The 26,625-nt window shown below is 41.5% G+C and overlaps 1 protein-coding gene across 3 annotated transcripts in view; it reads right to left on the bottom strand.

Moving 5' to 3' along the window:
- The window catches only part of AOPEP (aminopeptidase O (putative)), a 293,840-nt gene that overhangs the window by 62,821 nt on the left and 204,394 nt on the right, over nucleotides 1–26,625 (bottom strand). For all 3 annotated transcript variants that reach the window (XR_010024608.1, XM_063110678.1, XM_063110679.1), the window contains 2 exons: nucleotides 11,818–11,880; nucleotides 11,548–11,622 (listed from right to left, as the gene is read on the bottom strand). Coding sequence is in view for 2 of the 3 variants with exons in the window: in XM_063110678.1 (XP_062966748.1) it covers nucleotides 11,548–11,622; nucleotides 11,818–11,880 (138 nt within the window). In the remaining variant the exon portion in view is untranslated. The remainder of the gene's footprint in view (nucleotides 1–11,547; nucleotides 11,623–11,817; nucleotides 11,881–26,625) is intronic.

The following is a 26,625-nucleotide window of genomic DNA, read 5'->3' as shown; positions in this document are numbered from 1 at the left end:
AAGCCAAAAGACAAATACACGTGCTAACAAAACACATGAACTCATAAAAACACACACACCAACAAAACATACTAACTCCTAAAAACATCCATACTAACAAAACATAAAAACACACATACTAAGAAATCATACTAACTCATAAAAACATACACACCACCAAAACATACTAACTCATAAAAGTACTACTGCTATATTTGCTGCTGGCCAAAGAACAGTTACAGGAAGAAACCAAGGCTGACTCTGTTTTTTTAAGTCTATAAATAAATTTAAGAATGTTTTCCTGTCTCACTGTCATGGAAGAGAAAAAACAAACAAATGTCATTACTATCCACATGCCATCCAGTAATCACCTGCCACAATCTTTTTCGAAGAGGTACGTTTAAACATATTAGGTATTTAGTGAGTGCCAGCTGTCTTGGAGAAGTTACCGCACCGACTCCCACAAGGCCTACCAGGCACACGTCTACCCCCGTGCAGCAGGAGGCATGGAGGCAGTCGCTATGGGGCCACCTCAAAAGCCAGCTCTGACCACCCAAGCAAGGCCTGTACACTGCAGCTCAGGGGCAGAGAGAGGAAAACCTCTCCCAGACATAGCACCCTTTTGCAGAAAACAAACCACATTTTGTCAAATGCAATTCCATAAAAAATAAGAACGGATCGTTTTTGAGAGATAAAAAGAAAGCCACACCTAATAATGCCACAGGACACAGAGAATTCTGAGTCACAAGAGTTCAGAGCCAGAACAAAAGCAGGTTGCTACAATTCCAGATGATGCATGAGGATTCTAGGTTCAGTGACTCATCTAGGGATCTTGGGTGAGACATTTAGATTTCCCACATATTGGGCTGATGCCTTCTGATCTGTAAAACAGAGGACAAAGGCATAATTAGGGTATCTAGACACTTTCAGATCCTCTCAAGTAATAAAAGTATTGAAAAAAAGCATGGTTCAATACCCACCAAAATGGCTAAAATAAGGAAGTCTGACAATACCAAGTGCAAACAAGGAGGTGGAGAAATTGGAAATGTTGAACATTGCTGGTGCGAATGTACAATGGTGCAGCTACTTCAGAAAACAGTTTAGCAATCTCTTAAAATATTAAGCATACACCTGCCATATGGCTGAGCCACTATTCCAGAGAAATGAAAACATGTCTACACAAAGACAGTTATATCAATGTTCACAGAAGCCAAAAACTGCATTAAAAAAAAAATCCAAATGTCTAACAACCAGTAAATGGATAAACAAAATATAATATATCCATAAAATGGAAACTACTTTATAATAAAAAGAAAAAAACTGATACATGCAACACTTCTGAACCTCAGAACATTATGATAAATGGCAGAACCAGATCCAAAAGACTAAGTGTACATGATTCAATTTATATGAAATTTCTAGAAAAGACAAATTAGAAAGACAGAAAACATGTTAGTAGTTGCCTGGGGCTGGGAGTAGGAAGGGGGATTGATTACAATGGACACAAACAAACTTTTTGGGTGACAGAAATGTTCTAAAACTGGATTGTGGTGATAGTTATACAACTGCATGTTTCTTAAAACTCAACAAACTAAAATTCATAAAATGTGAATTTTATGACACATAAAGTATATATGATATATATGACACACAGCTCAATAAAGTCACTGAGAGACTCAGAACTACTCTCTTATGTTGTCCGTGGGAGAACTCAGCTTTCCTCACTGCTATCATCAGGAATAAATGCTGAAGGTGTATCTTCAACATTGAAAACTAAAGTCTGTGTGTGTGTATGACAGTTAAGGAGGAAAAACCAGAAACCAAGCTGTATATGAACAGAATCGTGGGGTACGCTCTGCTTCTCTTCCAGATTCTTTCTATAGTTCCTGTTTAATACCTCGTGCTTTTCTTAACTTTCACTTCTTGGACACCAAACTAAGGGGAGAAAATTGTCACAGAATTAATAGCATGAGCTTTATGACTTTCAGTTATAAATAAGGCCACATAAAATGACTACTGTTACATTGACTATAAAAATGCCAGAAAAGTAAAAACATATAATTTGAGACCACTTTTTCCAATTTCACATGGTTTCTTTGGTATTAATTATTCCAGATCAGTTTTTTCTCACTTCCACACATTATATAAAAATATGAAACTTCACAGACATACGGTTCAGAACTTAGGCTCTGAAAAGCCGACACTTCTTGATTTACAGAAAGATACATAAAATGTTAAATGACTTGGATATATATACATAAGCCTACTTCAAAAAGTTTGTGGAAAAATAGAATTAAAAGTTATTATGAATCTTTCCCTGAACTTTTTGAGGAACCCATTTATGTGACCTACTGGGCAAGTCCATTTGTTTGCATCATCAGAAAGATAGTACCTTAAAAAAAAAAAAAATGCCACACCATATAGGTGGTGCTGAAAATATGTGGGATGCTTCTTGAAAGAACACAACATTGAAAAATCACAAGAGAGGAGAACCCTGAAAAACTCTGAAACTTAAAGTCACCATCGCTAATTCTGAAACATTTTGATTTCTCATTTTGCTTGGAAACCAAACATTTAGAGGGGGAAAAGAAACTTAATGCAAATAAAAGGGAAAAAAGGAGCACAAGAGTGAAGTGGTCAGAAAATCATACGTCTCCAAATTCAGAGGCAGCTAAACTTGCTGCAGCACTTTGATTTCACATTAATGAGCCAAAGACAAACAGTAATTTCACAGTCTGACTATGTGCTCATGAAGATAGTCTCAATTTTGAGAAAAGAAATTATGGTATCCTCGGTTATACAAAATAACAAAAGTTGAATGAGCTGGAACAAATGCTATAACCTGCTACCAGCCTGAACCAGACTGGTGAGGGAAACAGCCCCAGACGACGTGGCTCACTTTCCTTTTGGAAACTCCAATTGCTCCAGATGCCTTTGAACTTTTCCTGTGCCCGGGCTGTAGGTCTGATCAATTGTTTTCTACACTGGATTGTTTTTTACATCTAACTGTAACTCTCAGAAGACTGTACCTATTCATCTTTGTATTCTCTATTTTTTCACTCAGGATTTTGTATGTTGTGAATATAAAATGAAGTCAATAAATAAATTATTTAAATAAATATAGAATTTGATCAGGAACATATGATACACAGAATTAGAGACAGGATTACATTCTGGCTTTGGGTTTCCAAATTATCCTGATTTATAAGTGTCAGCAAAACTATGATGGGTTCCAGCTTTACTTGGAAAACATGGATAAATATATTTTTAAAAATCACATATTCAAAAAAAGACACTAACCCTATTTATATGCATGTCACTCAAACCCCTAATTGTGCTTACAAATCAGGCAAAAGCATTAAAATGGATTCAGTTAATTCAATTACCCAATTTCCCACCATGACTTCCAGCCTGCATGTGTAAAGCCTTGCTTTATCAAAACAAGACCCAGGCATGGAAACTCTAGTCCAGGGTAGCCTCAGGTAAAATGCGTCATACACTCATGTCCTCAGTTTGTGCTACACTGGTTTGTATTTATTTATCACATGCTCTTTATAAACGACATTTGATAGATTTTGTGTTTTATATTGTCATAGCCAGAAATGATGTCTCTTGTGTTTCTTTAGTATTTTCCAGCAGCTTCTTCCACAGGACCTTATGTACAACAAATTCAAGAAAATGTGCTGGCTGATTAGGCTGACTTGAGTTCTCAGCAATCCTTATTACCTGAAAAACAGAGTACTTTCATGTTTTGTCTGTATTGTTCTATTCATATATGAACTGAGATCACGTAATCCCATGAGAGTTTTGAGTGGGAAACTGGCATGACAAGCAAGAGTGTGAGAAGAATAAAGTGGAGATGGAGCTTTCTAGATGAGATACTTCAAAAAGCCACAGTGTTCAGTGCAGTGTAGTCTTCCACGAGTGTGGGCAGAGTGCTTGCTTACCACATGGAACCAGGATAAGTTTATTCACTGCCAGGATGTACACACAGGAGTGCACCAAGTATCCACTCACTGTCCAGTTCTCACAGACACAAAGCCAACTCTAGTCCATTTAGCCATCAGATGAAGTATTCTAAATTTCAAAGATCCTCACAACAAGGGACTTTAGAGGATAACAAGATAGTAAAACATTAGATTTAAAGTATGTTATATACAATACCATATTTGGTTTCAAATGTAGTATGTGATCAGGCAAAAAAATTATTCTCATTTTACAAATGAGAAGTTATTTGCTTTTCACAAAGGAGTAAAATAAAACTCGAAAGCTAAGTGGCAAATGGGAAAAATGACCCACAATGAGAAATTATTGGAGTTTATAGAAAAAAAATCTGGGCACCAGGAAAAAAGACCAGGTCACTCCGTGGGAAAGGAGTGAGACCAGCATCAGACTTTACGCAGGAGGACAGGACAGTAACATATTTGAGATACTTAAATACAGAAAATGTGAGCCGAGGATTTTATATCCAGCTGAACTGATCTTCATGTATAAAGAGCACAAACTTAAAACATGCAAGAACTCAGAAAACTGCTCTTCCTGAAAAATCTACTAGAGAACTAGCTTCAGAAAGTGAAATGACTGAAGAGACATCAATCCAGGAGTGGACGATGAGTATTAAATATAGATTTACCTAAGGAATTAAAAGGAAGTGATTTTATAAAGTATGTAATGTCTACATGCTTTGACACAGTAGATATAGTACAACTATCAAAACGGGAGGAATGGAAGAATTACATTAAAAATACAACCAGCTTGTTGACTGTCTTACAGGTATTTACCTGGAAGTAAAAAGATAATACTTCAAGTCATGTGATGGAAGATAAAGAGAGGAGGAACAAAAAAAGCTTAATATCGCATTTCTCTGTTTCTCACAGGAGGGAATCAATACACAACAGCAAAGAAAAAAGTGTTATTATGTAAAAGTAACCATTAGAACAAAAATAGAACCCTTCCTAAATACCAAAAAAAAAGGACAAAAGAAAAAATACATTATAAAATTATATGAAAAAACTGAAGCCAAACATATCACTTTTATCAAGTAGTGTAAATGGGCTTAACTAGCCCATTAAAGAAAGGATTTTCAGAGGAAAACAAAGTTAAGTGACAAACTCAAGGGACAAGTGTCAGGTCCTGAAAGAGATCACCCACAATAAAACCAGGAAAGCTCTACCAAACATTCTCTAATGAGAAGATTTATCACTAAAGAACAAGATAATCAAATAAAAACCTGGACAGTAAAATTTTTTAAAAATGCGATAACCGAGTAGTATGAGTTTTTAAGATAAATGCCATTTGTAAGATTCATTCATTCATCTCATTCAACAAATACGTATTCAGCCTGCCTGGGACCAGGTCTTTTTCTAAGTGTTGGGGATTCGAGGCTTGAGTATCATTTCTCCTGGGTGCAGTAACCCAGAGGTATAAATGAGATATATGTGGCTAGACTTAAAGATACATGCTAGTGTCAGCCTCCAGCAACAAAAGATTAACAGGAACAATGGCAAGCCCTAACCGACGCGGACACCAGTCGATACTACTAAAAATAATACATCTTATTAGTGCCACATGAGACCAGGCACAAAACAGCAGCTCATTAAAATGCCTGACATGAGAATGACTGCCAAGTAAAGCATTCTGTCACAAGAATGAAACTAATGCTTCCTATAAAAGTAACTAAAAAGCCATGAAATTTTTCTCTGCCTGACTCCCTTTTCCAGCCGAACTCTTCTGTTTTATATGGAAATGTCTTTCATCTTTCATGGCACAGAAGAGTTAGTGGCTGCTGGCATCAAACCTGGTAAAATCAACAGTAGTGTAATTATCTTTACACTTTCAAGTGATTTCAAAATACATGCAAGTTGGGATTTTCCTAATTTAGAAATGTGTGCTTTATACTGGTGGTCTAGGACTGGCAATAACCTATGCTAAAAGGAATTTTAAAATCTTGCCCAAAGCATTCTTCTGATTTTCACAAAGTGTTTGATGCAGGCGACAACGTTCTAAGGTCATACTGCTGATTGTGACACGATTTTAAGGGCACATTTACATGAGCTGCTATAGGTAAAGCACTTAGAGCAGTACTTGACACATGGCAAGTGTTAGCTATTATATTAATAGTTCCAGTCAAAGATTCTTTTCAAAATATGTGAATAAGTGTGTGAGGGTAAGTGGATGACTATACAGTACTTTAAATTTCCCCATTATGCTAGTTGAAAATGAGAAGGAATTTTCACTTAGAATTTTTAGAACATTTTTTAAAAACTTCAGATTCTTAAAAAAATAAATCTATGGAACAGATCAAAATTTAATGGTATGAAATTATACAGATCAGACTGCCTTCCTGAGGCTACCAAAAATACATTTTATCAGCAATTCTTTCTTGAAAAAAAAAAAGAAAAAAAAAGCAAGATCTTATGAAATTTGATCTAACTTGAGACCAAAGTGCAGAGAATTTAATAATTTAGGTATCTGTTATGGATTTACAGGGAAAAAAGGGGAGACCCACTAATAAGACCAAGATACTCAAACAAGTTCCAAATATTTTGGCAATAAAATAACAAATCGCATATTAACAGCACTGTAATTACTTCTTTTGTTTGATTTCTTTGTAATTATTTTTAATAAGTTACTGTGCCTCCCCTATCACTCAAGCAAGTTGTCATCCAAAGGCACAATCAGTACAACACAGGACACAAAGCCACTCACAGATACGGAGGAGGGAGGAAGGGAGGGAAGGCAGGCAGGCTGGTGCCTCAAGAGCTGTGACTCATTAGAATCCATAAAGCTTTTCTATGGAAATCAAGTATCAATGAAGCTATTGTGAGAGATTATGGCTATAAAAATGTAGACTAGTTATGAATTCTCACAGGAAAACAGCACTCTCAGAAAGAGTAAAGGGCACCAGTGCCTGAGAAACCCCTGTGCTGTGGCTACCCTAGCTCACTATTTTGTGAATGCAGAGTCGTACCTCAAAGAAAGTGAAGGGACCCTTGGTTCAAAACTCACTAAGTTCATACTGTGCCATTAGCTTTGTGAGCTGATGGCTCTGGAGTCAAGCCTAACACAGTCACCATCTGCTGTTATGCGTCCAAGAAAGAACCAAATGATTTTTATCAGTCTTAAATACTGCTTTTCAGAAATCATAAACTGAATATAAAACAGACCTTTGTCACAAAAAACAAAACAGTAAAGAACTTTGTTCAAAGTTTAGAATCTGTACCTACCTTTATCTTTTTTGAATATTTCAATATTAGAACTGTAAGTATTCACTTATATAAAAATGAATAAGAAATAATAAATACTACAAAATGCCTGAACCACGATGGATTTTACATACAATTTTTTAAACCTGTGATTTATTATTCAAACTAAGATTATCACTGATTGCGATTCAGAGTCAAGGGTGTAGAAAAAAACAAATGGAATAAAACTAGAGAGGAAATGCTCCCGAATTTAGGAAGGATATTATCACAAAGAAAATAGTTTCAGTATTTTTTTCTCAAAGACTCAGAAGACAGAATTTATTATTTGGCCCCAATTAAAATGGCCACTAAATACCATGAAGTCCACATTTTTCACAACCATCTTTCTAGATTTTTATTTTCACTCTGGACATTTCAAGAAAAATTTCATCAAATTTTAAGCAATTTTAGTATTGAGTAGCTCAAAAGTATTGTTTTTCAGGTTATGGCAGAGAAGAATAATTAAGGTACCCTTAAAGGGTGCTGTTGTTGGAAACCACCTAGTGTTCATTATGACTAGTCGTAACAGACACCGATCTCACCCTGGCCAAGATCACTCACTTGGAAACACTAATGTGCAATAAAGGTTCATTTGTTAACAAGAGCCAACCTTAGTATTGTTGAGTTTTCAATGTTTTGAAAGTAAGCCAATGAATACTTCTGAAATCATCATATATTCATATATACATACTGGTGACCAGAAATGAGTAATGTAAAATTTATTCTCTTAACATTATCAGGAATGCATAAACTAGGAAGAGTGCTTTTCTTTTGAATCTGAAAATTGGAATTTTCTTCCTCTAAAGGAATTATATCCTATTCATATATTTTCCTTAAATCTATTACTTCATTAAGTATTATTCTACTATATATTCTAATCCTTAGAATGCTGATAAAAGAATTACCGAAACTTTGTATTATTTTACATGTATATATTTTAAAAGCATTATATTCCTTAATATCTGATTGTGATGCATAATTTCTAATTATCTTTGAGTCAGTTAAATGTAAAAAACAGAAAAAAAAAATGTATCCTAAAACCAATGGCCATCTATTATTTTAAAAAATACACATACAATTCACTTTGCAGCCACAATTGTTTAACCTGCACCTTGCAGAGCTGGCTGAACCATTTATCCTAATTGCTCTTTGTACAGTCTCATGTTTTCCTTGCTTTTTTGTTGCAAAAATTATTCAAACTAAATAAAAGAAACTTAAACTAATGAAAAAGGAAAAGTATCATGATTGAAGGAGAAAATAGCTGAGGATCAGAAGCAGAAGAGATGTGAATTTTGTCATTTTAAGTGAAGAAAACAAAAAACAGTATAAAAGCATTTAGTTATACCAGTAGGAAAAGGGCTAAAATATGAAGCCAAAATAAAATGAAAATAAATGTCAGAGAAGACATAAGATGCACAAAAGAGAATGACGATCTTCAGAGAGATGAGAAAGGAAAACCTGTTAAGACAGCATAGAAAGACAGTACGACTTATGTGGAGGGTGGGAGTGACAGGAGGCAGAAGGTAGAAGATGTCAAGAAAGGCCAAGAGAGTGTTTTAAGTCACTTATCTCGGTGGTACATCTCACTCACCCAATTTACTTTATTTCATTATTTGTTATTTTAACCCACAGCTGAGCACAGGGTAAGTTTGTTTTGCTTCCCCCTCTGAATTCACTGAAAAACTCAGCTAGTATTTCAAGTTACCTCTGGCTATGGCTACCCCTCAGCACCTTGGAGATTTTCCTTAAGGGGGAAACAAACATCTCCTGTGAGATGACGTCCTCACCTGATGCCAGTTGTCACAGTCCTCCTTTTCACCTCTGCTCTGTTTTCCTCTGTGTGGCAAGTCAGAAGGTTCTCTGCTTTCTACAAGGCAGTAAAAGCTGCACCCTCCTATTGGAGGAAAATGTCCTGATCCCGGCATAGTAAAAGCAGACTACTTAACCAAATCCACTCATCTAGACCGACTCCTGATAAGGCCCGAAGATGCAAACAGACAGACACTTTGGGGATGGAGGAGAGGGCGTGTGGGGATGGGATGGGCAAGGAAGGCACAGCAGGCAAATAAAGGCGACAGCCGGATTTAAAATGCGTACCTACCAGAAATGACTAAAGCCCATTCTCTTATGTTACAGTAATACAAGATAAATAAAAGCAGAAAATGCTAATTTTATTTTAATGTAGAAGAAAAAGATAGCGGATGCATGAAAAAGAGAAACTGAACAACTTGCTTTTACTTATGGCATGGCAGACATTTGAAAAAAAAAAATAACCTACTAGCCTCAGCAGTAAGTGAACTACCAAGGTTCCTACTAATAACAAGTTCAAATCCTAGCAAAAGGTTGACCCATGACGTTGGATGAATACTCATTACCACAGCGTTCAATCTGTTTTTCAGAACAGCGGGACACACCTCACCTACCAGCTGCAGATAGTTTCTGTGCCTTGCAGAACTTGTTCTGATGCCCTTGGTTGCTGATCTCATGCCCTTCCACCTGGCCCTGCAAATACTTCACACTTTGCCTTGCGAGCTCCAAACCTTCTCCTAAGTGTGGAGAGGCAAAGCAATGGCCAAAGGGCTTGGTGGCGCCGCGTAGAGCCAGGAGAAAAGAAGGGGGACTGATCCTAAATAGCGTCTGACAACTCTGAAATGCGCCCCATCTTCTCGCCCTCCCCACCTCCACCTTCTTTCAGCCTCATTCCTTGAAAGGAAGTTCTGAATGTAGGTCCTAACCTACTTCGTTTTCATCTTCTCCTTAAAACCGCTGCCCACATTTTCTGAGAAGAAAAGTCAGAGAGGTGTGTCTTCCCTCTAAGTTCTAACACAATAGCCTCTATTGGACAGACCATGGGTGTCACAGATAATGGCTACTGCTAGCTCAGATTTTGGTAGTGACAATACCTAGTAATCCACAAAGATAATGGCTTCCCCTTTTCTGTATGATACACTGTGAGTTTAGATAATCTTATTTTTGGTTTAAAAAATAACAGCTACAAAACATATTTTTAAAAAATACTAAGTAAGCCATAATTCTTTCCCTTCTTTAGATATTTTTATGATCTCATTCATCTCTTCACAAACATTTAAAAACACCTAAACCATGACAGTTAAACAAACACAATCTACCATAGCATGCTGAAGTTGATCGAAAATTCAAGTCTGTTCAAAATGACAACATGCTCTATTACTGCTTAACTGAAATGACATACATGACTGTTTAAAAAGGGAAGGGCAGGGGTACCACTTTTCACACACACTAAATGTCTAGCTACAGACAATTACACTCTAGTCCAGTCCTTTTTCCAACTCTCTTGGAAGCTGCCCTGTGGTATCCTTAAATGCCCTCTGGAACTTTGGTATCACCTTCATTGCGATATGCTTTGTGCACTTTCTCGGACACGGCAATGCCCATACTAAGGCAACACATCACACAAGTTGGCAGCGATGCTATCAGCAAGAATTTGGCTTCAGAATCAGGAGTGATTCATCATACATTCTAGCAGCAGGAAAACAACACACCGCTATTTTAATCCCTTGGTGCTATCAAGAATCAAAAAACAGTGAAATATAATTAAGCAAAGGCAACAAAATCATATGTGCTATAAGACTTCTAAACACATATTCATTTTTAAGACTTTTTAATAAAAGTCACTTAGAAAACAACAGACTACTTACCTTATTTCATAATATTTATTAGTGACAAATCAAATTTTAACTTAATAAATTTTCAGGACAAAGCAGGCAGTGCAAACTTCTTCAAAGTAACATACCAAAATTCTAAATTTAGGAAAACACAACTCTCATTGGCTTTACAGTAAATAAAGTCCCTCCTAGCGTTTCAAAAGTAATCCGTTTCTTTCATCTTCTCTCCCCGTTTTGGAGATGACTCCAATTTAAAGTCTACGGCAGTGGACGGGCTACTGTGTCTACTGCAACCAAACACAGACAGCAAACCGAATTCGGCGGGCGACTCACTCAAGACCCTTCTTTTCACTTTTCAGAGGTACCTTAACCCCGACAAGAAACACTACTGGGTCAGAACGAGAACGGAGCCACTTAGGTCCTGTGGCTCCGTCCACCGGGCGTGAGACAAACGTCCACGCCGGGCCGTTCTCGCTTCGTAAGGGTGCAGCGTGTTGACGGCCGTCAGGGTCATCAGCCGGTGTCTCTACAGAATCACCCGCGTGAGTTCAGTCTACGGTTTGCCAGGAGATTTGATAAAAGCTTAGAGGAAAGCACAGCCGCTACCGCGCCGTGAGCACGTCCTCCGCGCGGGACGGCGGCGCGTGCAGACCCCGGCACGCGCTTTCGGGGACCCCTACCTTCTCAAACACCTCCGCGCTCGCCCTGCGCTTCCGTTTTCGGGGTCTCCGGTTCACTCGGATCCACTTCGTGACCTGAAGTTCGAAAACCACAGAGCATTTTAAACGCGACGGCGGGTCCTGAGGGCCGCCCCCCGGCGTGACAGGAGCGCCCACGGCCTCGCCGCGCTGTGCCCGCCTCCGCGGGAGCCCAGGGCAGCCCTCGGGCCGCCCGCAGCGCGCCCCCCTCCGCTCGGGTCCGGCTCCCGGGCCGCGCGCGCCCGCACTCACCTCAGCGCTCACTCGCCGCGCGAGCCCGCACTCCGCCCCGGCCTGGCGCTCCCTCTGCAGCGGCTGCGGGGAAGGGGACACGGTCAAGTTCACCCGGGCCGGCCCGGCCCCCTGCCCCGTGCCCCCGGCCCGCGCGCCCGCCCCGTACCTGGCCACGGCGGGTGAGGATGGAGGCGGCGGAGTCGGAGCCCGCCCCGCCGGCCGGCCGTGAGCGGCGGCGCGACCCGCAGCACCTACGGCGCGGGCGGCGGCGGCGGGGGCGGGGCCTGCCTTAAAGGTACAGGCGGCCGCGCCGCCCTCCCCGCAGCCGCCCCGCCCCGCCGGCGCCGGCTCTTTCATTGTTCTCTCCGCGAGCCTCTTCCCTGCGCCCCCGCGCGCGGGCAGCTCCCGGGCGCGCACGCCTTACCTTTCGGGCCCAGGCCCCTGCGCACCCGCGAAAAGGCATCCCGGCGGCTGGAGGAGCCGAAGGGCCGCCCGCCCGCCCGGCCGCAGGCGAAAGGGCCCTGCAGGAAGCCCCCACCCCCGCGGCCGGCCTGAGCTCGCTTCCCGGTCGGAAGCCCAAGCGTCCCGGTGGCTTTCCAGGGAAAGAAACTTTCCCGACGCACTTTTCTCCCGGAATGGATTCGACGGCCCGTCCGTTCTCCGGGACGGTGGCAGGTGACGTCCCGGGGGAGACGCATAAAGACGCGAGCCCCGCGCTCCGCCAGGGCGTCGAGGAGCCGCCGCGCTCGCCGGGCCTGCTGCACACGCGGCCCCTACGCCGTCGCGGAACCCCGAAGCGGCGGGCGGAACCTTAAAAGGAGTCGACGCCTTTCCTAGTGAAGCAGGACGTGCCCACTCAGCGTGTAAACGCGTGCGGCCCCCCAGTCTCCCAGCCCCCAGAAGGCTCTCCCGCTGCGGAGAAGGTGGCTGAACCAGACCGCTGGGGAGGGCGGGAAGGACAGGCGGGTCACCTTCGGGTCTTGACCACCCCTTTCACTTTATCGCATTTCGCTTTATTGCTGCTCCGTCCTCCTTTCAAGATCAAAAGGTTCAGATCAAAGCCAAGATCAAACTCACTACTTTAAATAGACGCAACTTTGCCATGAAGTACATGCACAAAGAGGATCTTCTTAATGGAGACATCAGAGTGCAAAACTTTATTTTATCCTTTCATTCTATATTCATAACTGGGCTACTTAAAATTACATCGGTGATGCACATCTATTTCCTAAAATAGCAGGTCTGCTCAAACTGGGGGTTCCTAGTGTTTGTGCTTCCAGGAATACAGAAAAATCTAATTCTAGAGAGGAATATAAATAGATATATGGAACCGTTTTGTATAATTATTAGTTACGTGCTATGAAATACATGCTCATTTGCTAAAGATTTTTCAACGTATTATCAAATCTTTTTATGGATAATGTACAACCATCATACACAGCTTTCCTACTGTAAAGGACATTCATAAAAATAGACAATGCTTTGCAAATCTTGAGTGCACACACACACACAACACAGGCAAGTAAAAATGACAAACAGTGAAGTGGATTGTGCAGAGCTGCTTACTCTTCAATGGAAAAAGAACTTTGAACTACTCAAGCTTCTATGGTACTAATAACAGTTCCAAAATCAACAGAAATATAGCCTGGCAGACACTTCCTTTTACCCACTAGAATTTCTTTCCTTGGGAGTTCACTGCCCCTAGGAACTCTGGTAGGAACCATTCGATGTTGCTGTACTAAAACAGTGCTCTGCTTAAATGGCCCTTTCTTAAAGGTACTCTTTGTTGTCTTGTCAACAATTTTTCAACATATAGTCTTAGAAGAAACAAAAAACAAAATAAATTCTAGCAACCCAGTAACAGGAATAAAGATAACTATTGCAAATTAAATCTTATACCAACTTCTATGAAAATCTGTTTTTACAGCAGAGTAGTTAGTACTTGAAGGCTTTTTTTCCCTTATACTTTTTATCAGGTTGTAGACACACACACACGCACGCACACACGCACGCACGCGCGTTCTCAATTCTATAAATCCCAGTGAGCCACTGGAAAGATCTTGGGAATTGAGACCTGGAAACCCTGTCTTGCCACTGACACAGTCTCCTTTCTTCCTTGCATCCAGTTCGTGGAGAACCTAGCAGTTTCTGGCATAAGCTGAACAAAGGAAACATCCTATGTCACTCTGGTACTTTGCTGAGTGGGAAGCACAAGCTGTGGTTTATTCCAGTTGCCTCCTAACTTGTGTCCGTGTTTGTCCTCTTTGCCCCCCGCCCCCACCCACCCTCCACACTGAAGCCAGAATGGTATTTCCAAAGCTAATTGAAGTGATACCACTTTGCTTCACTGAGAAAGCTCTTCCTCCTCTCTGTCTGGCTAGCTCCTATGTACCCTCTAGTCCTGGGATTATCGACACTTCTTTAAAAAGGTCCTTCCTCATTCTCAGTCCAAATTGTCACCCACTATTCTTTCTAATATCATCCTGTTTATTTCCTTTAGAGTGATTATCTTTTATAGCTATTTAAAATTTTTAATTTTTAATTGAGACTTTTTTTAGAATAGCTTTAAGTTTACAGAAAAATTGATCAGAAAGCAGAGTTCCTATTACTTCCCCCTGCCCCCCGTTTCCCCTATTATTAACGTCTTGCGTTGGAATAGTACATTTGTTACAATTGAAGAACCGATATTGATACCTTATTATACATTAAAGGGCACAGTTTATATCAGGACTCACTGTGTTGTGCAGTTATTATAGCTTTTTTTTTTTTTTTTTAATTAATTTACTGAATGTCTATCTTCCCAACTGGACTTTACACTCCAGGAAGAAAGAGATCCTGTCTCTTTTGTTCTTGACTTTTGTCCAATCACTAAAAACACTGCCTGGCACACAGTAAATGTTCAGTAAGTATGTAAATAAGTAAATGGAAGGATAAAGGAACAAATCAATAAATGGCACAAAGAATTTCAAGGGGAAGGAGTTTTAAGATGAAGATTTTTCTAGTTAAATCCTGTTTGTTTTACCACTAAAATACCTTAATTTGTGAACAGCATAGAACTGTGCATTTTAAAAAGGAGAGACCATGGGACATCAGTTACATTGCTCAAGCAGTTCTATAATGACATTTAAAAAATAAATAAAAATAGAAATGAGAAAAGTTCCTACATCCCTCGTAAAATCACTAAAACTGTATTCCAAAATGGTGCTGGGAACTGAATTTAATCTAGAATGAAATATTAACGTATTACATGGCACTAGAAAAATATTAACACTTTTTGATTGTGTTCAATACAACCTTTCTCCTGTTGTCTACCTAAATCTCCCTTTCTTTGTGGGCTGACACAAGCGAAGGCAGGGTGTGGAGACCGAAGGGATAAAAACCTGGAATTCTGTAGTTGGGGGCAGGCATGCTAATAAGTTATCTTTGAGTATGTGGTGAAAAAGCTTTAAAGCTATCTTGAAAAAACAGATGTTTTCTACTTGAATTATATCTTTACAAATGCCTCATCTAGTAGAAATGCAAGTTTTGAAAGGAAGTTGTTCTAAGAAACTTTCTTGTCAAAGTAGTTATAATACCTAAAGACAACTTCAGAGGCTTAGGATCATCACTTTTGGAGGAAAACCCTTCTTCAGTTTTCTTTCTTTCTTTTCTTTTCTTTCTTTTTTTTTTCTTAGTCGAAGAGGGAATGACTCCCTCCGCTGGAAAACGCCAGTGGTACTGACTTGGTGGTGTTAACGTGAGCGCCATCTCTCTTCCCGCTCAGCTAGAAGGCTACAGGCAAACAAGGGGGACCCTTTCGTTACCCCACACAGCCTCTGCTGGCAAATTACACTCCCTTGAGCACAGCAGGGGGAGAGCCATCCACTCTAAGAAGCCAAAAGGCCCTTGAATACCAAATAAGGTAGAGACTTCCAGAAGCTTCTGCAGGTTTCAGAAGGGCCCTATTGCCAACATATATTCAGGTTGAATTAAAAAGTAGGAGTCTACGCAGGTCTGGAAGTGAAATCAAGGTTAGATTAAGTTGCAATACCAACAAGTAAGGATTAGGAGCAGTTATCAAATGTTTACGTCTTTAAATTTTATTGTATTGCTTTTAAATGTAATGTTCCTTTTTAGTTGATTTAAGAAGAATTGTACATTATTTGCATTTTTGCCCATTTTGTTTGTGTTAAAATGAACACCTAGTTTCTCTCTGAAAGGATTTTAGCCTGCCAAGTGGATCTCTTAGTTGAAGTCCTTATAAAGCATAATTTCAGAAAAGAATCAGTCCCACGCGTGGCTTGGCGGACTGCTCAAGTTACTGGCTCTGCAGTGAACGGGCTGGCAGAGCTGCTTCCTCTCAGTAACCAGGACCCTGATCTCACTGTTGAGCAAAAACTTTTACAGAGCTTGACCGAGGGAACAACACTTGAAATGCTCGGTTCTTCCGTTCTTGATCCCCTTTGAGAATCTGATGCAAGTTAATGGTGATATCAGCTCCCTAGAAAAAATATACCCACAGCGCGCGCGCGCGCGCGCACACACACACGCACACGCACACGCACACGCACACGCACACGCACACGCACACGCACACACACACACACACACACACTATTTTCAGGAGGTTCACAAATTCTTCTGATGCCCAAACTCCTAGCCTGGATACTCTAAAATCCATTCTTGGATTAAGCCAGACCGCCATAAAGCTGGCCCTGGACTTCATCTTATGGGTACTCTGTGAAAGTCCTCTTATTGCATTAAGTTCTGGTAAGAAGCCATCAACCTTTATTGAGGTGCATTATAAGAAAGAGCCCCATAAAATCCATCTCAATGTTTACTGGAAGGATAGTTTTAGAGGTTTGTTTATTACATTAGATAGCAATTTTCTCTGAGGACCCACAGGGAAAACTTCTCCCTGGTATCAACATCAGGAATAGCTGGACTTAGGCAACTGGTTTGTTTTTACCCCCCGAACACTGCAATAGATCCCTTTTTCCCCTTCTGGTAAGTTTAGAGCTCTGCGACCCTGCTTTAGCCAGGCACAGGAACTTCAGGGTGTGCATACTGTGAGCTAGTTTAATTCCTGCCCCATCCTATTTTCCTACAATTGCTTTCATGTTGCTTCGTTTTTCTTATTTTAACTTATTTCTATCATGCTCTATTTATCTGTTTTGGAAGCAACCTTAACTCCACTTTGGACAAGGAGGGGTATGAATAAAGTATTTAGGATTATTTTTTCTTTCTTTGCTTTTATTTTTCTCTTTGCAGGGGAAAAAAAGAGGTGGGATTTGGATAAACTTTATGATTCTGATATTTCTCTCCATTAACAACATTTAGAAGTATAGAAGTTAAGGCCATATAAATTGTATTCTACGTGTAAAATTCAAGGAAAAGAACTGTTAAATAATAAAAGAAAAAATAAACATAATACTATACAAACATCAAACATGACTATTATAAAAATGTTAACCAAGTATTTTATCTCTTTTGATATCAAAATTGGAGGAAAGGGGCTTCAATTGCAGGAAGGAGAATGTAAGTTGGACATGTGGATGGGTTATTCACTTAACATACTGAGTACCTACTGCAAAACAGAGCACTGGACTTTGTGAACACAGAGATGACTAAGACACCAGCCCTGTCCTCAGGAAACCTGTGTGACAGGCAGTAACAGGGTACAGTATAGAGAGCACATGACGGCCGGTCTGGGGTTGAGTCCTCTTAGCTGTGGGACCTCTCCAGCCTCCTTTCTCATGGAGGCGTGAGGATAGAACGGCAGGTAATCTGCTTAGAACAGGAAGCAGTTGTTATTTATCAAGTTCTAGACTATTAGAATTGAGAAGCAATACAACATTACTAGAAGCTGGAGGGAAGTGACTTTAAGACAAAAAAGTACTGGAGCACCACATGCATCAGAGACCACAGACTCTTAGAAGTGGTCGAGAAAACAAGAGGGGCCAGCTTTGTATAGAACCGCACAGTGTACAGAGCCCTCCACGTACAGACTGACCTGCTTGTGCTTCACACAGTCCCATCCTAAGGAGGGAGAAACCAAGTCTCAGGGAACTTGGGACCTTTAGTACTTGGTTTTGCGTGGTCCTTAGAGCTCCCAGTGGGAAGTGTAGCAGTCTTTCTACTCTAGCATGCGAGCTGGGGAACATTTAGCATGACGGTTTCACTTGAAAATATTTGTTTATAATGTGGATCAGATCAAATCCAGATCAAAACACAGCCCTCAAAATATAATCCCACACCATAAATGTCTACTGAAAGAGACATTCTAGGAAGTGGCTGTGAGAGTGCCCCCCTCAGTACCTGTGTGACTGCAATTCTTTACAGGGCTTGCCATTCATGGACATTACAAACTTAAAGAGTTTTTCACAGGTGAAATATAAAATTATGTGGGTGTGGCTTGAGATCAGTGGTTTCTGATTGCTTCTTAGAATCTCCAAGGGGGTTTACAAACGTTGCCAATGCCCAGGCAACCACTTAGTTCATGTCTCTGAGGGTGAGACCTAGGTATCAGTTGTTTGTAAAGGCCCCACTCCCCCTCAGGGATTCCAGTGTGCAGCCAGCATTGAGGACCACTGATTTATATTATTTTAATGATGCCCCATCTCTAAGAGGTTACTATGAAGAAATTCCAGAAGTTTGAGAGACATTTCAATTTCAAGGTCCATGCCACAGAGGACAGCCACTTACTTAAGTCCCTTTGGGCAGACAGCAGACACCATGCTGGGCAGGACGGGCTGTCGGGCTGACACAGGTAGCATTTCCTACAGATTATACTTAGGGATAAACTTTTGGGCAAGATAAGTTAAGCACACACACAAAAAGAACTAAAAATAAGTGGAAAATTTCAACATTCTACCCAGAAGGGAGGCAAAAATGGATGGATATTTGACTTTTAAAGTTTTTTTGAGGCACGTAGTTAATCTGATTCTGGATCCTGGGTGAAAGGAGCATAGCTCCTTGAACTCAGGGAACCTGATTTTAGTGCTGACCTGCAGTGCTATAAGCATGAAGGTGGTATTTCCAACTCATCACCTGTAGACAATGTCCTTATTATGGTGATGGCTGCCACCCTTGAAACACACATTTTGCCTTTGGAAGACAGCTGGTTAGAATCGGGGGACAGTGTGGCCAATGGAAAAGGTCCTTTGCGGTGTCCAAAGGTACTGTTCCATCCAGGAAGCAACCCTGCTGACTTCCTTGAGTCTTGGACACTGCGCTCTAACCAAATGGGCTCCCTTGTTTATAAAAGACACGCACATACATTGACACTATAGGAAAATATTCTGGCAAAATGCCTTACAAAAGGCATTAGTACTAATTAACTAAAACCACAAACATATCATACGCTGACATTTCACTAGCTTGAAAAGCAAACACTCTAGATAGATGTGCTTTTCCATCTCTCAGGCTGTGTGGATGTCCAGGCACTTGCCGTGTTTCCTAAGGTGCAGCAGGTGTGACACTCGCAGGTGTGAGTGCGCACACACATCAGTGCTCCTCTGTGCCTTTGCAGAGGGCTTGTGTGGGGAGTCTGCGGCCCCGGCATGCCTGTCTTTGGGGTTTTTTTCTTTCCTCTGGCGTGTCTATTTTTAAAAACCTTGGCACTCATACTGGGTTGCCTGTCATCTGGCCTCCAAAAGGAACCCAATGAAGTCACAATTTGCAAATGAGAGGAATGATCCTCATCACACCCTCTGTTAAGTAGAATCACACACACACAGGAGAAGTAAAACCCAGCACACCTGGGGCGAGGCAGCTGCCTCAAACATAGATAATACGCGGGGAAAAAGCCGTTTTCCGGAATGTTTGTTCACCAAACATTTAGCTCCATACAAGGAGGTGTTCCAGGGAAACAATGGAAGGGCCACAATTAATTGGCTGCTAATCTCTTTACTTTTCATAGGATGTTTTCTCCAGCAGCGGATTAAATCAACATGTCATGCTCCAAAGGCCCAGCTGTGTCCATATTAGGACAGCCCAGGCGCCCACCTCTTGTGAAGAAAGGACCTGTCCTCCCTCCCTCTGCTCAGCTGCCACTCCCTGCATGTGTAGGTGGGAGGGTGGGAGCCGGGGAATGTGAACTTGACCCAGAATGATCCGCCGAGCAGCAAACTCTCATTGTTCCCCAGATACCAAACATAACTTCTTTCCACTAGGGATGAACCCAGCCATTCTGAACATAACACAGCTTTTGTGCTCACCAGTGTGATAGATGGAAAAGAACGACAAAGAACATTGGAGCTTTATTAGACTTATCATAAACACCTCCTAACATGCAGGATTCAGAATCCATCCCGTTGATTTATACTCTTATGTAGGTATGTTAGAATCTGTTAAACCTAACTATCTGCTGGTCATTTCCGACCGTTTTTATAATTGTGGATTTCAGTTTATACTGCAAATACTCTGGTCTCTTTTGGCTTTGCCTCCTGTGTGTGTGCTTCTCATTTCACTGCCTTGCTCTCTGAGGCACAAGGCCATTGGAAATCCTGCTAACATACAACCAAATGTGCCGTGGCTGTTTTGAAATGCCTTCCTCTGAATGAGGCTCAAGTGCCTCAGTACAAAGCCCTGGTGGAGCAGCAAACACGCAGCTGAGAGCTCAGACCCAGGCACCCTCTGTCCTTGCCCCCAGGAGCTGCGTGGCCTTGAGCGTGCACAAGCGCTCTGAGCCTCTGGTGGTGAGGAGGAAGCGAGAGGGCGCAGCAAGCTCGAGCAGAGCTGAGTAGCGAATGCTGACCCCTCCTCCTTCCCCTCCGAGACAAAAGCCCGTCTGGTGTTTTGAACCTAAGTAAACTTTCAAAGGTCTCAAAATAACCATGTTGTGACATCGTTATAAAAAACCTGACCTGACAACCACAGAGCCTCGATGCCCTTGGATGGAGCCTGCAGAGATTCAGCACATCTGAGCTACTGCAAACCAGCACAGTCCCTTCCAGTGACAAAGGCAGACACGAGGAAGCAGGTTATAAAGAAGATGATTCCATTTCTGGTCCCATCTCATTCAAAACAATAAGCCAACTGTTGTTATGAGAATATTGTAAAATAAAATTTGATATTTCTACATGGCTCTCTGAAGGTACCAGCATGACCAGGTGTTAGATGCAAAAACATCTAAAATCCTAATAGTAGCTGTACGCACTTAAAACCAGTGTAATAATTAAGAATGCGGGCTTTTAAGTTAGATTTGGTTTTCAGTTTCTTCATCTATATAATGGGTACAATAATAATGTCTTTCTTACAGAGCTGTGACTAGGAGAAGTAAATGGCTATTACGCATAATGCACTTAGCACAGAGCTTACTCAATAAAATAACAGCCTTCTGTTTTCATTCAGAATGTTTTAATATGTAAAATAGGATACTCCAGTATACTGAAGGGGCGAGTGGCGGGGGGCGGGGGGGGGGGGCGGTTAAACTACAAACTACAATTCTAGAGAAAGACAGACAACCTATATATTCTTGGATTTCCCCATTTGCAGCTTAATTGACTAAAAGCATTTATACAAAACTCAGGCAACAGTCTCTCAATTACAAAATTAAGGATAGTGACTAAGAAATACAATTTGAGGAGGAATGTTCTGGAGAAATCGACTTTGTAATAAATACAATCAAGAAGAGTCTTAAAGAGAAATGTATCTTTGGCCGTGTGGAATATGAAAAGTGACAGCACACACAAGTGAGGAAAAGGGAGAGAGGAGAGGGAAAATGAGATGAAGCACTTGGAAAAATGGCAGGAGAAGCCGCCTGCCACAGGAGAAGCCGCCTGCCACAGGAGAAACTAGACTGCGGGGATGAAGGGCTGTCTGCAGGCACCTTCCATTATCACCTGTGGCCCTGGGGTCTCAGTCCCAAATTCTATGTATTGACTTTGGCCTCCCTTCCATGCACTTTCATGCCAATAAATTTGCTGAAATTAAAGAAGAATTGCATTGTGAAGCTTTTTGGCATAAATAATGTCATATTGTAAAGTCAGGGCTAATAACAACCAGGATGCCCTTAAAACACTTAAGAAAAACCATCTGATGTATGTATTCCTCAATGTGGTTTGAAATTTCCCTCGGCCTACGAAGGAAAATATTTTTAGCATGTAGCACACTTTGTAACAGACATATAAAGGCACTGAAGATATAATTTTAGGAAAGCATCTGGATTTGATCATTTCAACCCCAAATAGGTTCTGTTTTCTCAGTATAAGGAACACTGCAACATTGTGCTGTAAAATATGCAGCAACACTGTAGCAATTTCTCATAAACATTTCATTACTGGTTCTGTTTGTTTGTTTGTTTGTTTGTTTTTAAGCAGTAAATACTCTAATGACTTAAACATAAAGCTACATAAAAAATGAGGGGCTCCTTTGGGAACATTTGGCTCCAGTGGCTTCCCCTCTTTTGAAAGGAAACCTGAACTCACTGGACTTTCTCCCAAGGTTATTTAGGCAACAGGCATAAATGAATATTTTATTTTTATGTCACAAAATGTATCTTAGAAATAACAGTTGCCACTGTCCAAGGTAAAATGATGTGCAGTTATTATTATGATCTGCAGGAATGTCAAGACTAACAAGCCTAGCAAAAGTGTTTTCATCTCTTGTTGGTCAAGTAGGTTAATATCTGTGAATAATTGATTTGAATTAGAAGCAAATGCCTATTCTTCAATTATCAGCCAGCATAAATACTCTTGCAGATTGATTATTAATTAAGATTTCTACCAATAATCTCTCAAATAGCAATTTTCCAGTGGGAGAGAAAAGAAACGCACAAATAGGGTTCCTTGATAGTGTTTAAGTTTATAAAATACCACACAGGGATGAAGCATGTAAAAACTCTCCCAATATCAATCCAAGCTAAGGACAAGTTTTAAATCTGAGGGCAATTCAACAGATTCCAAGAACAGAAAGGAAGACACCTACAAAAAATAAAATCACAACTTTCCTCCTCTTGGAGGTGACAAGGTGCACCTGCAGCACAGCACTCAGAGTGGTCCTAGCACAGCATGTAGGGACATAAGGCTCATGGAGGCTCTGGCCTTCACCCAGACCAGCTCTCCTCATTCCTCAAATAAGCAGTGGGGTCTCAGAGAAAGTAAGTGGCTTGCCCACAGCCACACAGCTTAGTAGTAGAGCTGACTCCAAAGCTGTGGTTAATGTATTAGTTGCCTTCTTCATCTAACGTAGGATTAACCTAGCTGAACAAAACTTCGTGATAGGACACAGTGACCCTCTTCCTCCACCCGGCCTCACTCTTGCTCATTAACCTCAGGTGACGTTGCCCTGCATGTTATGCGTCAAGTTGTGTGGAGCCCACTGACAGTGACGGTGGCAGTTCTCATTAGATAGATCAGAAGCAAAAACTCCTGAGCTTGCAAAGGCCAAGCCAGAGGACTGACCTGGAAAGGCAGGGCCTTCTGCTGAATGATCTGATCACACTTACTTACTACTGAGTGGTGACAAATAAGGGACAACTGCCATCCATAGGTGTGTGATAAGAACACAGCTCTTTCTAAAGCACACGTCTGGATGTGGGCAGTTACCCTGACCTGAGCTATATGTGCTGGCTGGCCGCCACCCAGCTGTGTTCCCCGACACTCTCCTGCTCTGGAATAGCATGGGGACAACTCGAGGGCACAAGCCAGGGACTCTAGTTGGGAGTTTGCTTTTGAAAGCAAAAAATAGGATATGAGAAGCATTGCTTAGTTGCTTCAGAAGGTGCATAAAGACACTTTTTGTTTGACCATTTGCTTTTTCTCATTTGTTGGTTTTGGTGGCCTGGTATTTATATCTAATTTAGTTTCCCTCTCAAGGGAGAAATGGCTATGTCTTTACAAAGGCAAAGACCTAAGCTAATCTCTACATGCACTCACATTCTCTCACACCAAAGAATATACTAGCTCTTTGATGCAATAAATAAAATTTCCTATGCAAAATAATCAGTCCAGATACACAGGGCTATCGTTTAGAAATACATAATGGAAGAGAGGCATGTATACCTACGACACATGAAAGTGAGGTCCACATTCTACACCCATGAAAGAACAGTTTCCGGAAAAAGAGCAGTCACTAATTAAATTAAAAATTATCACTGCTCAGGGTTATCCATTCACAGCTCTTTGTAAAATCTAAGGCAAAGATGGGATTAAGAGCAACACTGCAAAAAAAACCAAAATGCCTTAGTCTGATGGACTGAGGACTGAGAGTCCTGGGTTCAAGTCCTGGCTCTGCCACTAACCAAAGCTGTGAGCTCAGACAGATGGCCAACACCCCTCCTAGGGCTCAGCTCTACATGGTGAGAAGAAGGTGTACTGTTCTCTGAGACCAAAAGTCCTGCAATACCAGAAAAGACCAATATCTAGTGATGAAGCAATAGAGGCCACACCCAAGAAATATACCATGCAGATATTAAAAATACACCTATTTGGTACCACATAATGGCTCTCTAAAAAAGCCCTGTGCTCTAAAAGTAACCAAGTGTTCCTGGTGGCTCTCCTGGTCAGCACGCCACTGTGAGCACTGTGGAGAGCCACCCGGGCACCACTGCCCAAAAGGCCCGGGATGCTGATGTTCACGTCAGGATGTGTGATGAAGCGTGCAGTGTCAAACAGCCAGTGGTATGCACATGTGTGCACCCACGTGTACAACTCACTGAACTGCTGCTTCTCAGAGCTTGACCCTGCAGCTGTGGGAAGAGCATAATGCAAATATAAAAGAATCTGCTTTTCATGAAGAGCCAACCAGAGTAAGAGAATGGGGGCAGTTCTTAAAAAGCAGTATCAGATGTTCTTCTTTTAACATAGGTTTATATTCTGAAGCTGATACCTTTGTCCTAACTGAGTTTACATTACTCCTTCTTTCTTTTTTTTTTAAAATTTATTTTATTTGTTCCTTCTTTCTAAAGAGCTCTCTCTATGAAATAGATACAGCACCCTTACAATAAAATCCTATTAAGAGGTACTGTTCATTATGAGGGGTGCAACAGTCCTTCCTTAAATTAATCTCCCTGCAGGCGCACAGTAGGCATAAGCCTGAAAAACAGGTAGCACCCATATGTCCAAACATGACCCACCAGACTGCATGCCTCGAAGACAGTTGCACTGGCTTCCTTGCACAATGAGCTGGACATCTTGTGACTGAGTGGGCTTAACGCTGAGTCTCCTGACCCAAGCATACTGTTTTCTTATAGACTTAGGCTCCCAGCCAAACATGGCAACTATAGGAAGTCAACGTCTACGGTTCCTCCTAGGTCTCAAACTCTGGGGCAGAGGTCTTTTATGCGCTTTGTTGAATAATAGTTGGGTTGCAGATGCCCCATAGACCATGAGCTCATGGCAGGGTCTGTACCCTTTCGACTTTGTCTGCCCCCTGCCTGGCCCAGTGCTTAGTATGCTGCTTGAACAAATAAACTAAACCACAAAGCCAAATATCTGGATCACTCAGGAAGAGTATAAAATGGAAGGACTCTAAGAGTTTAGATTGTACTTAGAAAAGAAACTTCTTTTGGTAGAATATATTTCAGATCATGACATAATTTTGAATTATATCCTCTGGTCCCAGCCCTACCTGTGGAGATTGACTCAGTAGGTACGAGGTGAGTCCAGGATCTATAGTTTTAAACAGCTTCTGAGATGATTCTGATGACCAGGCCTCCCCAGGGTCTCTCATCCAAGTCTGCAGAGCTATATACTTCTAGCAAGAACCCAGCTTTAGATCTTTATTAAAACCCACATGCACACAGGCCACTACCAATGGTCTCCATCAGCTGGACTGAGCCAAACAGCCTTTTTGAAAAGTTGGCTCCTGTTTCCTTTTCCTTCTGGTTCAAAAGACAGGACAGGTTTATCCTGAGTTCACCAAACAAATATCAGATTTCACTCTACAGTGTCACATCTTGAATGTTCCTCCATCCATCTGGGCCAGTTCAGAATTCTTATTCTTTTTAAAGGAAAATTTTCTCAAATGTTCTTTATCTTCACTGAGAAAGTTGTCCTCACACATATCTTCCTCTGAGCTCTCTCTAAAAATATACTCCTAATCCAAGATGGACTCAGGCTTTGGTCCCCCTGGCCAACTGCCCCAGTGTCCCCCATCATCAGCAGGACTCGGGTCCATCATCTGCATTACATCAATCTGTGCCTGTTTCACGTGGCTTTACACTTACTCCTTTGAAGGCACTTATAGCCGTAGATGTTTCTTAGCCCACTGTACATGCTCTCTGGATGGACAGCATTGGCTATCCAGATACATAATGCTGTTTTTAAAAAGTACCCGTGTAAATGAACAGCTTCTGGACATGAAAGTTCAAAGTTGAAAACCAAGGATCAAAAGACGGCCTAACCATTCCTCTCACTCCACTGGACTACCTCATCCCTGTGCGGAGGGGAAAAGCTTGGCCTTTCACCCAGAGAGTCACCTATCCAGGTAAGGCTGCTGGCCCCACTTGCCACTTAAGTCCTGTCACTCCTTCTATAAGCTTTCAATGGCTCCTGAATCCTGTGGGAACTCTCTAAGATCACATTCGAGTCTCTGTGGAAGCTGGCTACGTCTTGCCCTACTAATCAATCCTCTTTGCAGATCCTGCTCTCCATGCAAAACAAGCAACAACAAACTTGTTCCTAACAAGGGAAATAGAAAGGGAAAGGATCACGACGACTCCAAATCATGATCAAATCACATTCACCAGGTGTATTTTATCACTATTTAAAAAACAGGCTCATTCTTCCATCATTCAGGGGCAGATGGCCTTGGTCACAGTGTCGCAGGGGCCGGGGCTTGAGAGGGAGCTGAAGAGCTTCCCCTCGAGCCCAGGCAGGTGTCTCCATTTTGCTGGGACTGGCA

Source organism: Cynocephalus volans, chromosome 10 (genome assembly GCF_027409185.1).
Source record: "Cynocephalus volans isolate mCynVol1 chromosome 10, mCynVol1.pri, whole genome shotgun sequence".
NCBI classification, from domain to species: Eukaryota; Metazoa; Chordata; class Mammalia; order Dermoptera; family Cynocephalidae; genus Cynocephalus; species Cynocephalus volans.
The sequence above is the reverse complement of the archived record's forward strand: the minus strand, read 5'-3'. Positions and strand labels throughout refer to the sequence as shown.